The sequence below is a fragment of the Varroa jacobsoni genome, unplaced genomic scaffold, assembly GCF_002532875.2.
Source record: "Varroa jacobsoni isolate VJ856 unplaced genomic scaffold, vjacob_1.0 contig02683, whole genome shotgun sequence".
In the NCBI taxonomy this organism is placed as follows: Eukaryota; Metazoa; Arthropoda; class Arachnida; order Mesostigmata; family Varroidae; genus Varroa; species Varroa jacobsoni.
In genome coordinates, this window is record NW_019214866.1 from 30,714 (window position 1) to 47,399 (window position 16,686).

General features: G+C 46.2%; 1 protein-coding gene across 3 annotated transcripts; it reads left to right on the plus strand.

Annotated features, from left to right (window-relative positions):
- The first annotated feature begins 684 nt into the window (after positions 1-684).
- Positions 685-16,359, plus strand: Blimp-1 (PR domain zinc finger protein 1). Of its 3 annotated transcripts, none has more exons than XM_022854155.2 (5): positions 685-1,945; positions 9,538-9,782; positions 11,423-11,686; positions 12,304-12,700; positions 13,152-16,359. In XM_022854155.2, the coding sequence occupies exons 3-5, from the start codon at positions 11,432-11,434 to the stop codon at positions 15,482-15,484; spliced, it is 2,985 nt and encodes a 994-aa protein (XP_022709890.1). In that variant the 5' UTR covers positions 685-1,945; positions 9,538-9,782; positions 11,423-11,431; the 3' UTR covers positions 15,485-16,359. The 3 variants fall into 3 exon arrangements, with proteins under 3 accessions (XP_022709890.1, XP_022709891.1, XP_022709889.1); XM_022854156.2 differs by having other exon boundaries at positions 685-1,642; XM_022854154.2 differs by lacking the exons at positions 685-1,945; positions 9,538-9,782 and adding an exon at positions 9,793-11,297.
- The last annotated feature ends 327 nt before the right edge of the window (positions 16,360-16,686 follow it).

Sequence of the window (16,686 nt, forward strand, 5' to 3'; positions counted from 1 at the left end):
CAATGGAGCGCCGTATTGTACGTCGACCGCACGTGATGCAGTGAGAAATCCCGATTGGGCGATGGGTGGGGTTTGAAATATCTAAAGCAAAAAACAACAACAACAACAGCGGCAGAAGCAGTAACTTGTGCAATAATAACAGGAAGCAGCCGAAGACCAAGGGTAAAAAAGAGCTCCTTACCCAGTTTATTGATCACCTGTCTGAGCTGTTTTGTGCATATATTGAAAACAGATCCTCTTTTGCCTTTGCCTGCTCTGAAGGGACAACGCTTGTGACAGCATCCGTTGGCCATGTCTGTCTGCCTATATGTCTAGTTTTATATATATTCTATGCGTTTGAACCGTCAACGGTATCTGCGGTTGGCTTCAGGAGGAACTGCAGCAACAGACGTTCACTACATATTGCGTACAAATAAACACACATATATACAAACTGCCACTCTCCCTTCCGTGTGTGTCTTATGCATAGTAATATGTTGTATCAGTGTACTGTACCTGTCTCTCGCCAGCGTCATGCGGTGAGTGGGTGAGTGCGCGCGAACTGGCGATTTTGCTGGCGGTGCCGAAGGCGGCGACCGCTAGTGGTACCCGTTTGTTGAAGCTGTCTTGGACCAGAACAGAACTGGTAACGTCTGTCGTGTTGAAACAACTAGAAAATAAAGTCCGCCGCCCTCCATTGAAGTGCAATGGATGAACGTCATCGCCGCTGCTGCCGTCGTCACTATTGACTACGGCAACATTGTGGCATGTTGGCGCCACCTGGCGGTATCTGGTGAAGTCCGGGCGTCAAAGCGGTGCCTGACGCGATAGCGGTGCCGCTGGTGATGGCGGTGCACCAGAAGAACGACAGAGCCGAAACAGAAGTTTATTCGATCGCCGAGAGCCGACGGGAGTACACGTCGTTCTACCCGCGCGGGCCACTAATACATAACACAGTGACCGTAGTATCAGTAATATTAGTACTACTATATTGCTGTAGTGGCTCCGACTCTGTAACGAAACAGAGGAGCGCCAACAGAATAAAGTGGTGCAGAAGCAAGCACCGACCGACGACAGAATCAGCCGAAGGCAGAAACAGGTATAGTCAGCAGTCACAGAGAGTCAAGTGAACCGAAGTCAGTGAAGCGAAGTCTGTGAGGAGTCAAGAGCCTCTGGCCCAGTCCGTTGAACCCTGATGCTGCTCCGACGTTAGTGACGCGCGGCTGGGCAACGTGAAACGGGTAGCTATTACTTTACTACCGCCGGTGGCTCTACCAGTATGATGAAGTAAAGTTCGAGCTGGAGACATGACATTGCTGTTGCTTCACGGGGAGGGAGCCGTAGACTAAACTGAAGTGACTAAACTCTTTTCAAGTGCGACGTTTGGATATTGTTCATGTGTCTGTGTCTATGTGTAATGTGAGAGTTGTGGGCCGCTTCCCTTCACTGAATATTAATAGAAGAAAAAAAAAAGATAAAAAAACACCGAACGAGATCACAGTATACTTGCATAGTGGTGCAATATCGGATAACACAAATCGTTCAAGTGATAATGGCTTTGAGGTGATGATACATTGCCGTGTCTGACCAAGGCACACCAGTGGCAAAAGTTTTAGGATAACTTCCTCATACTGGTATAAAGCAGTCTTTGTGAAACAACGAGGTAAGAGGTAACCTTGTAGATATGCACATAACAAGACAGAGCAGAGTTTTCATTCAGTGCATTACATGCGTTCGGTTAAGAAATATTCATTATACATCATTAAGAGGGAGAGCACAAAATTGGAACAAATTTGAATCAAAAACAAACTAGATTTGAGTGAAGGAACTGTCTATTTATAAGGTGTTGTGAGGCTGTTGGTAACCAAAACAGTGCACGACAGCTACTAATTAACGAAAAACTGGATTCATCACTTCGTACAGGCATTTTAAGAACTGTAGAAAAAGAAAAGCAAAGCTTGTCCAGGTAAGTTTGTATCAATATAGTATCAATTGTACGTACACGAGGACAAGATCCTTCCCACCCACTCGATCGGTGCACCAGAAGCGGTATGTCCCGCCTTCACTGGGGCGGTACCTTCACTGGATGACTGTATCGTCAGACGGACGAGATAGTAGAAACCTGCAGGCTGCCCAACCTACGTACTTTTAAAACCTGCTAGCTCGGTTCACTCGCTGACTGTTTGCGTGCGCAAACGGCACTTGAACTCACACACGCATTCTCCCTTCAGGATTCCACGAAGTGCACGACGTGCATTTTCTCCGTTTGTCCTTTCCACAAGCTACGGTTAGCGGATGGTTGTATCTCGTTAAAGTGATATCGTTCCCTTTCTCTCTTGAGAGTGACGGCAATATTTACACGAAAGGAATGTGTTCTATCAGACTGCCCGGGTCGTTTCGAGTACGTTGGTTTGTTGATCGGGGAAGCGTGCTTAAACGACGTCTCTCTCGAAGGGTCCGCCTCTTCACTCGCGGACCGCCCCACCGATTCGCCCTATCAAATGCGCTGCCGTTCCCTTGACAACAACATTCCGTCAAGCCGTGGCGCTGCAAACGGCGGGATCGCCGGCGGCTGCGGCGTTAATGCAAAACTTCTCCACAATCCTGTGTGTGCACTCCCTTGTTCTCATCGATCCTGGTCGAGAGTCAGCATTAGTTTCCCTCCCGAATTTGATTCATCGAACCCTGCGCGAAACAGAGCACAGCTGGAGAGAGAGGGAACGACAAAATTGGAGGTAGTCGAAGTATGAACGAATGAGCTGATAGAGTCGATTCTGGGGCAGTAGGGCTTATGACTGTGAAGTCTCTCTCTTTGAATCTAGCGCACTGATCGGATCGCAGCCTCGATTTTGTTCGAAGTGGTGTTGAGACTACGACGAGATGGAAGGGGAGAAGAGTGGTTGATCGGTGCACGTCGGTGTAGAGGCGTGGGTGCGGATTATGGGTGCAAGTGATCCCGTTAATGTCAACGGGGAGGGCCGACCGAAGTAAGAATGAGGGACGTCTGACGAAAATTATCTGACAACGGGCATAGGCGAAAGAGAGCAGGGACGTCGGAGTCCGCCGTGGAGCCCAAAAGTGAGCCGCTTGAGCCGCAGCAGCAGCGAGGCGCCTCATGAGCGCCCCGCCAACCACGGCTCGAGAGCGACAGGACAGGAGAGTGGAAAATCGAGGAGAGTCGTTGTCGAGGACGTCCCTCGTTGGTAGAGGTCCTGACTGAGCTAGCCCAGACTCTGAGAGACACAGACTCAGAGACCGCTCAGTCGCGAAAGCGGCGAGCGCGCCCACTGCGCGGCGCATTGGGCATGGTCAGTCAGAACACACCGAACAGAAAGAATAGTCAGCTCAAATAGTTCTTGAGTAATTGCTTTGAACTAGAAATAAGGTTACAGAGTTAGAAACCGTGATGCAGTACTCCAGATAGTCTAATAATGACGTAACTGTTATTACGCTTCCATTTTGTGGTGAAAATGCACTTACGAGATTTTTATTTGTAGGCTAGTTAGTAGTATGTCAAGTAGCACATTGAGCGATATTAGTGACTTCTTTAAGTGGAAGCAAAAACACTGAAGATCGTTATGTGATACGAGTGTTATTCAGTAAGGACTTAACGACAAGATGGAGACGTCGAAACGACGAAACTCAAACCGATCTGAGCGTGATCGTTTGTCTTCGTCCGTGATAGAGGAATCGACACGGGTAGCACAGCAGAGGTAAAGTGATAATGTGATTTGATGGGATTTTCTCGTTCACTTTGCCTATTTGTGCAAACAGGTGTTGGTATTTTACATGCCAAGAATGTGCAAGCGATTTATCTTCCTTGGCGTGCGTTTCAGTTTCAGCATGAGGCTGAACCAGTTAAATCGGCTTTTGTTTCACATATTCATAGTACTAAAAAAATTACAAAATTAGTTACACAAAAAAAACAACAGTTCGCAGCTATTGACCCTTGTGTCTGTCCCTGCGACTACTGTCCATAAGCGTATTGAAATGTATTTAGATCACGATCTTTTATAATGCAGCTTAATAAGAGTAGGGACGTTTATATTCCTCATATTGTCTTGTTGAGCTTGTAGTATACAGCTGAGGGGTTACAATGACTCATAGTGGTAATCGTGAAGACGCAATTATAGGTACTGAAGGTAGCAAACTGCAAGATAAAAATGAAAAGCACTTAGATGCACACGTCTTATCATGGGGTGTAATTTAAGTCGTTCTTCTACATGTTAATTGTAAGCAGCATGATCTCTCTAAAATGTTACGTTCAGCTTATATATGTGCTTAATGAATTAAATCAAAACGTGTACTCCTACGCAAAACGTGGACGAAAGCTCCTAAAGATGAGCTTTCTTATATACATAACCGAGCTAACTTATATACATATGAAGGTATTGCGTATGCATGCTAGTCAACTTTTACAATATTAATTATTTTTAAAATTTACCGAACTTATTTTATCATGGTCCATTCCGTGTTGGTCTATGTTTGTAGTTAAATTTAGCTTTGGCAAAGAGCGGTGTTCATGCTGTTTATATATACATAAATATTGGCTTGCGGAAATGTGCGCTTTGAAAGGTTAAGAGTATCAGTGTTTATGCCCAGGTAAAATTTATCCTTGAAAGCCCCTGAAATATTTTGACAGAAAATATCTCAATCATAACGAAGAAAATATTCTTCGTTATGACTGAGATATTTTCTGGCGGGTCTAAGGTAAGTCTTTTAGTAACCCTCAAGGGTTGCATAACAATTATTCATTTACTTTTACTCTTGTCAGGTATTTGGTTGTTGCGTAACTAAAGTCTAATTTAGAACAAAATGTTTACCGTAGGCAACTGAGACACGCCGGAAAACTGTAGCTGTCGTTTGCTAGATACATTCAGTCATTTATCCAGGGGGACATAACCGAATGATCAGCTGCCTCCTTCTGTGCGCTTCGCTTCAATTTTGTCTGGTATGACTCTCACTTGGATGATACGCGGCTGTGTTTTGTCCCTCGTCTTAAACATAACGACTTCTCCAGATTTCTTTAAACGAACGCCGGGTATTTGCCATTCCGACCAGCCGTCTATTGTTCTCGTCAAGTTGCATCAACTTTCTGCGTTCTTCCTCCAAGTGCTACTACTGATCGCTTTCTTCTTTGCTTGTCTTTCTCGCCGTTGTCGTTGTCGTGCTAATGTTGGCATCGTCGGTTGTCGGCGACTCCTTGTTTTTCCTCCTAGCTCCGGCTCCTTCCTCCAATTTCTCGGGGGCCAGTGGCCTGTTCTGGTACACCGACGCCGTACTCGTGGTCTTCGTTGATCTTGACGGCGGCGGCAGCATCCCTAATGGCCAGGCTGGTGCCGTCGCGAGCAAGCGACCGAGCACCTGAACGCACTCACTAACTGACTAAGTTGTCGGAACCAGCGATCCACAATGTAATGCTAGTGTAGCTGGTAGTTGAATGCGGTACAGTTGTTGTTGCTGCTGCTGCTGCTGCTGGCGCGACTTTTGCAGTTGCCGCCGTGCTGGTCGTTTTTATAATACGGTAATGCTACGACGTAATAGAAGAGCCGGCCGAATCAAGCGGCGCTCGAGTAGTACTGGTTCGTTGCCTTGCTTCTGCTGTGGAGCGGCGGCTACAGCAGCAGTAAACGTAAGTGAAGCAAACGACAACGTGGCCCGCTCTAACCACCAGCCGGTCGCATCGTCGGGTGCATCGTAGAGAGTCGCCACCGCCATTACCATCCTGCACCAGGGCGATGACCTCGGCAATAGCAGCGACAGCCAGTGCCCTTTTCCTGCGCGGACAATTCTGCGCATAGCATGCAGACAGAGGGTCCAAGTGACAGAAGCTCAGGGCTTGAGCGACATACAGAACATGGAGCACGTACGTACGCACACAAGCAGACTGACCGACTGTACGCCGGCACGAACAGTAAGCTGCTGCGGAAGCTAGCTTCGGTGGTATGCCGTCAGCAAGAGGATGACAGAGCGAGAACCGAAGCTGCATCGCGCAGAGGCACTTGCATACGCATGCACGCACAGATATCTGCTGACTTGCTCGGACTGACCGCCCGTCCCAATCCCAGCACTTTCAAGACCGCTAGGAGAAGTCGAGAATTTTGGGACAGAAGGTCCCTGATACTTGGAGTCCACAATTTGCGGTCTGACTAGCGTCCGTAATCGCGGTGTTGAAGGAAGACCAGATGCATCGACCAAATAATCACAAAGAGAAAGAATGGGGGAACGAAGAGCAGAAAAAGCACGAGACACTAACTCTTGTTGCCACTGTGTGTACATTTGTCATTGGCGTTGTCGTACACGGGACAGCCAGCAACGTTTTTGCAAGGGTTGCCATATGCACAAGAACCGTCATGGACGTCTAGAATCCAATTACGGAATCTCTCTGCTAGTCGAAATCGGCCATCAGCGGCACAGGAAGGTCCGAAAGCAATAAACAGAAAGACAGTCCAGCTCAGCTCACTTTCTTCGCTGGTGTTATCGCACTTCGTTTACCAATGTTTCGCTTATGCTGACGCTGCTGGTTGCCACCGATTCGATGTTGTTGTTGATCGTCGATGTTTGTTGCAGTGTCAGCTGGCGGGGCCAGTGACCCCTCCAGAAGAACTGAAGACTTTTCTCGACTTTAGCAAATCTGAGGGCCTCGCTAGAATCTCGCTTATTACGACTCTAATGAAATTGACCAACCGATAATGATAGCTGAATTATCGTTACTAACCGAGGGTAGTACCCGACGGTAGTTTGCGAACATTTTATATGAAAGAATACCTTAATGTTTAACGTCATTTGATGTTATTATGTATTTGCTTTCTGCTTACTTGAATACCCTTATGCTACCATGCCATGGTATATTCAAATGAAATACTTCACCGAAAAAGCTTACGGTTAATATTCTCATAATTAGTTTGCGGGCTTGGAGTTCGTTCGGGCCATCGTTAGTTAACGTTATCGCTCTACGGTTCTTCGATAATACATTGCTCAGTTACTTTAATTTAACTAATCTAAGGCTAAACTCACACACGTAGATTATGCCAGTTGAATATGCTTTCGTCTGGAACGAGCTGTCGTTTTCCAGAGGCAATGCGATAAAGTCGCTCTCACGAGCAACGCTCTCTTAGGCATCATCCTTTTTGTTACAGGCCGCTTTCACTAGCAGCGTTGAAATGTTCCCCGCCACATAGCGATAAAGGCTGCGGTTCGACAAATTAAACCACGCCATAACAGTTATATTTTACCAGGATCGCGCCGTGTTCCGCAATCGTCCGCAGTTACATATTCTAACCTAACAACATATACATAGGTACACTGAAGGGAGCAATGCAATGGTCCAGTGACCAACTAAAAAACATCTACACAGAATGAGTGTAACAACACAGAATAACAGAATTCCCAACAGAATAACAATTCACGAGCTCAGAAGCAGGTCGCCATCATTTCAACCCAGTAAGTTCCCTATAAACTTTTCCTACTGAGTATTAATTACGAGAGCACTCGTTATTTTCGTTGTCCTTGAACATTCGTTTTTACTTTCTCTTTCTGCAAATATCTTCGATACAGTATCAGGACCCGTTGATGGTAGATGGCCCGCGTGGAGTGAATGGAAAATAAAACAGCTGTTGTCATTTTTTCCAATGGCCCCCGTAGGACCATTGTGCCAGTGAGTTCTGCGCAGCCTGAACCAAGTGTTCTGTAAGTGTCCTGACTGACACCTGTTGTCCCGACAAGCAATAATCAACTCCACATAGGGTGTCCCGATGGACGTTCTGGTCGCGCTGCCAGGCGCACAGGCAAACGGGGTACTCTTAGCTGGCGAAACACTACTGAACAGAACAGCGGAACGGTGCTTTTGTTTACCTCCTCCATTTCAGCTAATGTGGTATGTTGGCTATTCGCCAGCCGAACTGATTCGAGCTTTCTCACCGGTACCGCTGGTGGTCTATTCGATTCTATACGAAGTTTGCTTTCCAGCACAGAACGCAATGGGTCTACGTCCGGATTCGAAACCATACCACCACCGATTTCTCGAGCTTAACAGGCAAACACGGGGGCCGTTAAAGCGACAGCGACTACCCCGCAGCAGTCAACCAACCCACGAATGGGTGAACAGTGAGAGTAAAAGTTTTGCCGTAGTTGAGAGAGAATACAACATGTTGAGTGCGCATCTTCGAAACACTGTCGATAAATGTGGCCCTAATAGGGAGTTATGAGTGACTGAACGTAATCTCACTGATGACTGAAAGAGGTCGAGCGCGTCGCACTATGCCGGCACGGCGTTTTGTGTTACTGGTACATACGTCAAGCACTAGCCCAGGTTAACCAGCTTGCTTCCTTATTGCTGTGGTGAGATCAATGTACATCCTTCGACCTCGCTATTACTTCGGAGTATTGGAGCTGCACATACTGTAAACCGAAAGTAAATCAAAGACAGGTCTACAGAAAAATAAATTTAAAACGACTGTTCCTCAAATCCAGGTGTTTGAATCCATAGTAGATATTAAAAGAGCCCACATCCCGTTTCCTTTTCGGGAAACGAGATGTGGAGCCCATAATGGATTGCCTGATTGTTTCCGTTGATATGTATAATGGAACATTATTTTCCAGAGTTCGTAAAATATTGCATAACTATAGCCAACTTAGTTCATTTTTATTATTATCAAAGCTTGTTAACTATGGTCCATAGTTTTTAGTAAATCTATCATATTCCCCTCGTATATATGTTTACATAGCACTATATATATATATCATAATGGTATATCCTAAAGTAAATTGCATGCTTTGGGAAGGAGTTACATAATAACTCATCATTGCTTACTGGGCGGTAGCAGCAAAAGCAACAGCTTTCCCTGTCCGTTCCTTAGATAGCTTCTTTCCAGCCACCTTTTGACTATCTGTATATTCAACGGAGTAACTGTAAGTGCAGACACAGAAGCACCAGGAGCTAGGCATGTCATTCAAAGGAGTAGCCACTACTACGATGACTACAAAGTCAATATCGACGTGGGCTTGCAATAGCGCGAAGATGTTACTTTGTATCTATTTATCTATTCCGTCGATTGCTTGGCTGGTTAATTGCTCTGTCCAGTGTGTAACGACGGTTACGCTGTTAGTTAGACAGCGACCGCGACCGCGACATTGAAGTGTCGTCTAATATTTTCTCATCGTCCGGTTCACGAGTAGCCGCAGCAGTAGAACTGCCAAAGCTCATCACAGGAGTAGCGGTAGCAGCTTCCATTCGCGTAGCAGGCGAATATGGTTCGTTTAGAGCAGTTACGTCGGCGTACTGCTGTTGCCGCTGTTGTTACTTTGATGTATTTGTTGGCTGGCTGACCTTGTCAAGGCGGAAGGGGCCTTCTGTTGTTAATGCTCGTGTACACAGCAGGTATGTTATGGTACTCGCTACCCCGGCACAGTTATGACTTCTGATATAACAGCTGCCATGGTTATCGACTTCAAGACTTCGCTGCCTAGTATGACATGGCAACGGCTTGTGGCGATGTCACTCTAAGTTAATTCGCTAAGTTCTGGTTCGTTCGGTTTGGCATTTGTTTCATCTTGCAGGAAAAGTACAACAAGGTCACGGAAACTGAAGCGTCGTAAGCGCCTTCATCACCATCTGTAACGACGGCTATTCGCAAAATATATACATACATATATGTATATATATACACATACATATATATACAACATCAGAAGCAGATATAGAAATTGAAAAACTTGTAACAGAGCCTGGAAAATAGCACAGCATCTCAATGAACTAAATAAAGCCTCTGAGATCGATCGTTTCATTGAAGACGTTCATCAAGGTAGGTGAAAACCAATGAAACAATATACGAAAAACCAACTAACTAAAAATAAGGGACAAACAAAAAAATACGCGCTTAAGAGTTTTATGTAGCACTAACTGGCAATAAGTTATATATGATGTATCTATCTAAGTAGACAATCAATCCATCCTCAATCCGTGCAATAGCGATTATCAAACCCCCAAAAGAATCGCGTTACGTTCGGGCGATACAAATAATGTACCCAAATGCCAGTTGATACTCTATCCGATGATACTGGTTTACCGTAAATGTTCCTAAACAGTAACACAATCTCTATCGAGCCATCCATCGTAGCAGGTGTCAAGGTCATTCCGCGCAACTGGTTACACTTCTTGCCCATTGCCGTTGGCCGTGAAAGTTTCTTGGCCCCGAGTCGCTCGCTTACTGCGCGCGTATACGTCTGTTGGAACAGTAAACCTGCCCTTCGCTCGAGAGTTTGCTTCTTACCAGTGAACCCTATCCTGGCTCACCGGCGTCGAATTGGCTTGTATCCTGCTGACGTTAGCAATTGATGGCAAGGTCTTTGCTTGATCTATAATCGCATGCATATAAATATGCGTACATATATATTGGTGTTTCTCGGTGTCGTTTTCCCTGGGGTCCGTCCAGGACGAGCCTATTGGCGTAGGTGCCACTGCCTCCTGGATGGAGAGGATGGCAACCTGAGCATCTTTCCTTGCTGATTTGCTACTCTAGTGTTACATAGAAAGCCAACAAGCGCCAAACAGAGAGCCAGTGATGCTGAAGAGACGCAGCCGCGGCTGCGTCTGTGTAGTGTCAGTGTTAATGTCCAAAATCGTTGTGCTAGTGTTAGTTTTTTTGTATCAGGACGACGCTTGTTTGGTGCCATAGTACAGACTACGTCTCCCTTATGTTCCTGTTGCGCTCCGCACGGCACCGCAGGGTCTACAACAGACACTCATACATAGTAAGGCTCACGCACATATTGAGTAAAACGCGCGCACGCAGACACACACATACACACCCTCACATAGGAATACTCTCCCACCACCGCAAACAACCTATACACAGCTTCTCAATTCAACCCGATGGTGGTACGACCGCAACGAAACTGGCTTGAGCGGCATCACCTTCTATTGGAGGACAGACAGAGTAACTGTTCTCGCTGCGCTTGAGAGGGAGTCTGGCTAGACGCGGGTACATGCTGCGTCCCTTCCAAACGTGAAGGGACACAGTTCACCGAGCAAGCCCCTCACTTCGAAGGTGGCTGCGAGGCAAAATATGTAAACAAAAAAAAAGCTTGTACCAAAGAAAAACAAAGACGGCAGAAGAAGACACAAGTTAATGGAGCAGTTTGTCATGGTTCCCGAATTACATCCCTTAACTCTCAAAGAGTTCAATAAGTTTTAGATTTATTTATTTCTAGTTTAGTTCGCTAGTCACTACATACAACTCAACATGTGTATGCTCAGCTCCGAAGATATCATCAGCAACATTGTCCTCAATGGATCAGATAGCTTATCGGATACCAAAGTGCGTTTGTTTATCACTTGTGGATGGTTCTCTTCTTTTGTTTAGATGTTCCTATTTGACCGAATACGTTCGCTGACGTACTGTTCTGGCAGTATTTAACGGTGTGATTTACGTTGTGATTGTAGCCATCCAACATGACCTCAGCTTGCGCAAAAGCACAGAAAATGGAAGCTCCTCTAACGGAGAGTGGTGCGATGGATCTTTCCAAGATTCGCGAAGAAGACTTCGAACAGCTGGCAGTGTATCTAGTTCCTGACCGGCCCGTTGATGAGCAAGACGGTGACCACAATAGCACGGGTAGACAGGATCGAGAGCAAACAGCTAAAAATCGTGCAGTTTCCTCTTTACCGCGCAATCTTGTTCTTAAACCCTCACAAACTCTTCCTGGTGTAAGTGTGCAGCACTTTTTCGTTTTCATCTTGATCCTTGTTAAACTTCATTAGACAAGCTTTTCGATTAAAAAGACTATCGTTTTCCTGGAGCATTGAGTGATCTTAATGTAACGGGGTAGTTCAAGCCTTGACCCTTGCCACTCGATTCTGTGGAGAAACCCATTCTTGGAAACATTCAGCTGATTGATATGCATCCTTGCTGATTTGGGTCAACAAATCTGTTGATCCAGCAGCAGTATGGTGCGTAGCCAAAGGGAAAAAGTCTCATTTATCGCGGTTGGAGAGTCGTACCTTTAGGCATTGGGGTCAGTGAACCAGCCCATCAGGGAACCTTCGTCAAGGTCATCGCATCGATGACACCGAATGCTTGTCACGGTCGTAGATAAAACGATAATATAAGTCGATCCCACAAGTGGCGTAGTAGTCTTTGAAAACACGATCATGCATTTTCTTTACGCTTAGGAGACAAATATCTTAAAAAGTTTAGTATCATTATTGGTTAGCTAAACAGTCTTTCTCCTATAGTTATACTAATTATAATAATATATTATAACAATACTTGCTATTCTTAATTGCATTATTGATATGTTGTTGCTTGTGTTTCGAAACTATAGGTACTTGGCGTATGGAGTACAGATTACATTCCACGCGGCACCCGGTTTGGTCCATTAATAGGCGAGCGTTATGAACGCGACGCCGTTCCGCCGGACGCGAACCGCAAGTATTTCTGGCGAGTTTACTCTTCCGCTTCGGCAGAGGACGGTAGCCACTGCAGCGATTACCATTATATAGATGGTTTTGACGTCACGAAGGCAAACTGGATGCGTTACGTGAGCCCAGCTTACTCGAGTGCCAAGCAGAACCTGGTCGCGTGCCAGCTTCGCGGGAAAATTTACTTTTACACGCTGCGGGCCGTTATGCCTGGCCAAGAACTGCTCGTATGGTACTGTCGAGAGTTCGCCCAGAGGCTCAATTATCCAGAGACAGGCGAACTCATGCTGCAGCGAATTAGTAAGTATTCAAGCAGGTTGTGTTATTTACGTGTCAGTTCTCGTCGATATGTCTACTCGTTGATTTTTATAATATAAAAAAACTAGTGTTAGAGAGGTAATGTTTTGAAGTGTCATGCATTGCAAAAATCGCCGCAAAAATGGCATATGCAATCATATGGCATACGGTGGAAGTCAACGCGGCTTATGTCGTCCATTGTTAAGAGCTATTCTGAACTTTTAACACTATGACAGATACGTTTCATTGTAAAATATCTACGGCTTCATTCAATATAGTTTGGTGTACGTACGATCCAAATTTGGAATTTAATTGGGGTTCGGGTTTTTGTTCAACAGACGTAGATATTTTTTATCTGCTATTACTTCTTGGATATTTCCTTAATTTTAGCAAATGGATTTAACTGAGAGCTGAATAATATATATTTACGACTGAACTGTTTTCTCTGTTACAGACGAGCAGATACGTTTAAGCCAGCGAGATGACGAGACCTCGGCCGAGAAGCCCGATGACCCCAATCCCATCCAGAGTCCCGATCCTTCCCCTGTCGCAAAGCAGATTAAGCAGGAGCAGCTGGCAGATCCTGAACAAACAGCTGACGCAAGTCCGATGAGTCTGCAGGTTATGCCGGCTACGCCTTTCGGGTCGCGTTCCGATGAGGGTTACCAGACGAGCACTTCTTCGAGCAGTGAGAGGCATTCGCCACCGTCGCATTCCGAGTTTCTGGATGAGAACTGTCCCACAACGCCGGAAGAACTCGGTATTGCTTTGCGCCTTTCGGCCGATTCCGACGAGGATGCTATGTCCGATTGCTCCGATTACGTACTCGACTTTAGCAACAAACGACCATCAGCCCCTACCACCATGACGTCAAGTAAAACGTGTACTCGTGACGATAGTTGCACAAAAGAGGGTGACGATTCGTCGATTGAAAGGAATGAGTTTCGTAAGGTCAAGATCAAAATGCCCAAGGCGTATCAAAGCGCGCAGCGATCGAGGGAGCGTGGTTCTACCGAAAGTAAGGCTACCTCCAGCTGCGCGTCTGTTGGTAGCGTGGGCTCTTCGCCACCGCGGCATGCCGATTTCGGTCATGAGGCGGATGTCGATATCGCAAGTGACGAGAACTTACAACAACCGTCAGCCATTCCCCATCTCGTCAGAGGTTTCTTTGGTCAACGTAGTTCAGCCTTCCAGTCGTACGAGTCGCAGCAAAACACAGCAGCACAACAAGCGACGCCTCCGCCGTCGTCAGCAGCGGGAGCAGCAGCTCTTAGTCCAACCTCAACAGTGCAGCAACCGCACCCTGGAATTTTAGAGAACCTGCTTTTGCAACGAATGAATGCAGAAAAAGACAAGGCTACTCGTCAACAAGCCTCACAGATAAGCTCAACGGGAAACGCATCACCTTCTGCATCTCCATTACCGGCGCCCCCCCTGCCTGTGCGAGAACCGATTCGAGTGATCGTTTCAAACGAAAGTTCGCCTACTCCGCATGCGTCACCGTCTCCTGCCGTAGCGTTGCGACGTGAGATGCATTCGCCAGACTCGACAGCGCCAGCTCTACAGCCACCCTCAGCCTCTTCGTCGGTCGTCGCGCCGCCCTCAATCGGATTGTACAGTCCCGCAGGAGCATACGGAGCTGCTAGTTTCCCACCTGCACATTTCCCGCCGGTGGGACCTATTACGTCGCTACCTTCACCTTACCCTCCGCATCATACGTCGCCTTACGAAGTCCACTCTTCCATGGGGCCTTCGGCACCATTGACGCCTGTGGGCTCATTACCTTCCGGATATCCCGCTCTGCCCCGTCCGTCATCAGCAAGTCCTAGTCCTGAGCAGCAAAGCGATGATCGGAAGCCGGCCATTTCACGACTGTCCCCTCCTCTGGCGCCAGGCGACTCGACCGATGTGGATAGCCTTCCAGGCGGCAACGCACGTGGGTTTCGGTCTTTGCCGTATCCACTGAAGAAGAAGGATGGTAAAATGCACTACGAGTGTAATATTTGTTTTAAAACATTTGGCCAGCTGTCCAACCTCAAGGTGCACCTTCGTACGCATTCAGGCGAGCGACCTTTCGCGTGCTCCGTGTGTGCCAAGAGTTTTACCCAGCTGGCTCACCTGCAGAAACATCATCTCGTACATACGGGGGAGAAGCCGCACCAATGCGGTGTTTGTCATAAACGTTTCAGCTCGACCTCAAATCTTAAAACGCATTTACGGCTCCATTCTGGACAAAAACCCTACGCATGCGATCTTTGTCCAGCAAAGTTCACGCAGTTCGTTCATCTCAAGTTGCATAAGCGGCTCCACACGAATGAGCGCCCATATACTTGCCACGCATGCCAGAAGCGGTATATCAGTGCGTCCGGTTTGCGAACGCATTGGAAGACAACATCCTGCCAACCAAATCAGGTGCTTGATGCTGAATTACAACGTGCTGGTCTTGACTATACTCACATGGAAATCAGTGATGAGTTTCACCGAATTCAGATGGAACAGCAGGCTGCCCAGGCCGCTCAGCAGGCCGCCGCCATGGAACGGAGGTCCCCTGACAGTAGCTTTATTGCTCCTCAACCCCTGTCCTTAGTCGGCTATCCTGCAGCGGGTTCTGTCAGCCCACCGGGATCAATATCACAGCAACAATCAGTGATTCGGGAAGCCAGCTCGCTATCGACGGCATGCCCCTCATCGGAACGGGGCTTTCTGCCGCCTCCCCTGGCACCCCACACGCATGGACCTCCACATACGTCTTCGCGACTCGGTCTTAACGTCAGTGAGGTGCACTAGGGCAGCGCCAGAATCCCCAAAAGCATTACGAATCTAGGAAATGTCACGGGACAAACAAATCTCGTTGGTCCATCTCTGATGAGTCCGGGAGAAAGCTGTTTGCCCCCGTCCCCCCTCGATCCCTTACATCTGGCCAGTCTTTGGCGGTGTTGGCTACCACCGCCATCTCTGCCTTAAACATGGCTTTGACAGGTGATTCTTATGACCTGCACTACTTCAGATCAACCACTCCATTTTCGGAACAATCAACTACCCTAGTCACTCAACCAATCACGTCGAGGTTAGGGAAAATCGTCGTAAAAAAAATGCGTCACCTTTCCCGACGGTAGTCGGAATTATTCCCGACATATTTGTGTTGTTCGAAGTCTAATGAGCCAGCCGTACTATAGGACACTAGTCCGATAAAGTTCTGGTCGAGGAGCACACAAGCTGAAAAGGCCGGAAGGGTCTCGACTTTCTACCCATGTGATATAAATAGCAGCTGAGGAGTATATATATATATATATATATATATATATATATATAATAGACATACATACATGATTATAGCAAGCTGTGGTTTTGACCTTTAGTTACCATTATTATTTGTTAGATGCGGGACATCAATTCGATTCTCACGGTGACTATATACTAACATCTCCAAGGCAAGGACTAATTTATGAGTAAGAAACGCGAAAAGGATCATTTACGAGTAAAGTTTATATTGTGAACTAGAATAGAAATATTCTTTTTGTTCAAGCAAGCGACGGAGTTCATGTTTAGTTACGTAGAGTGACATTCAACTACCGAGTTTATCCCTTAGCGCATCAGCTTTATGCTGCCGTGCAGGGTGAAGAACGGAAAAGATATCAATAATAACAATACCCTTTTATTGATATTCTGCTGTTATCCGTATATAAACGTATATATATATATATATATATATACACATATATATATATATAGATATATATACATATATATATACATATATATATATATCTAATCAAAAAAAAATATATTTTTTTTTTAATTTATTGAACCCCTCTTCCAAAGGCAACTAGGCCAATTCTGTTCGCTATCCTAGCGGAAGAAAAATATTTGGGTTGACCGTACACATACAATGGGCAGTTTGTATATATACAGTTAGTTCCCATTAAGACCGACTATTAAACCAATCAATACCCTCAATTCGTGTACGCTCGTTCCCATAATGATATAAT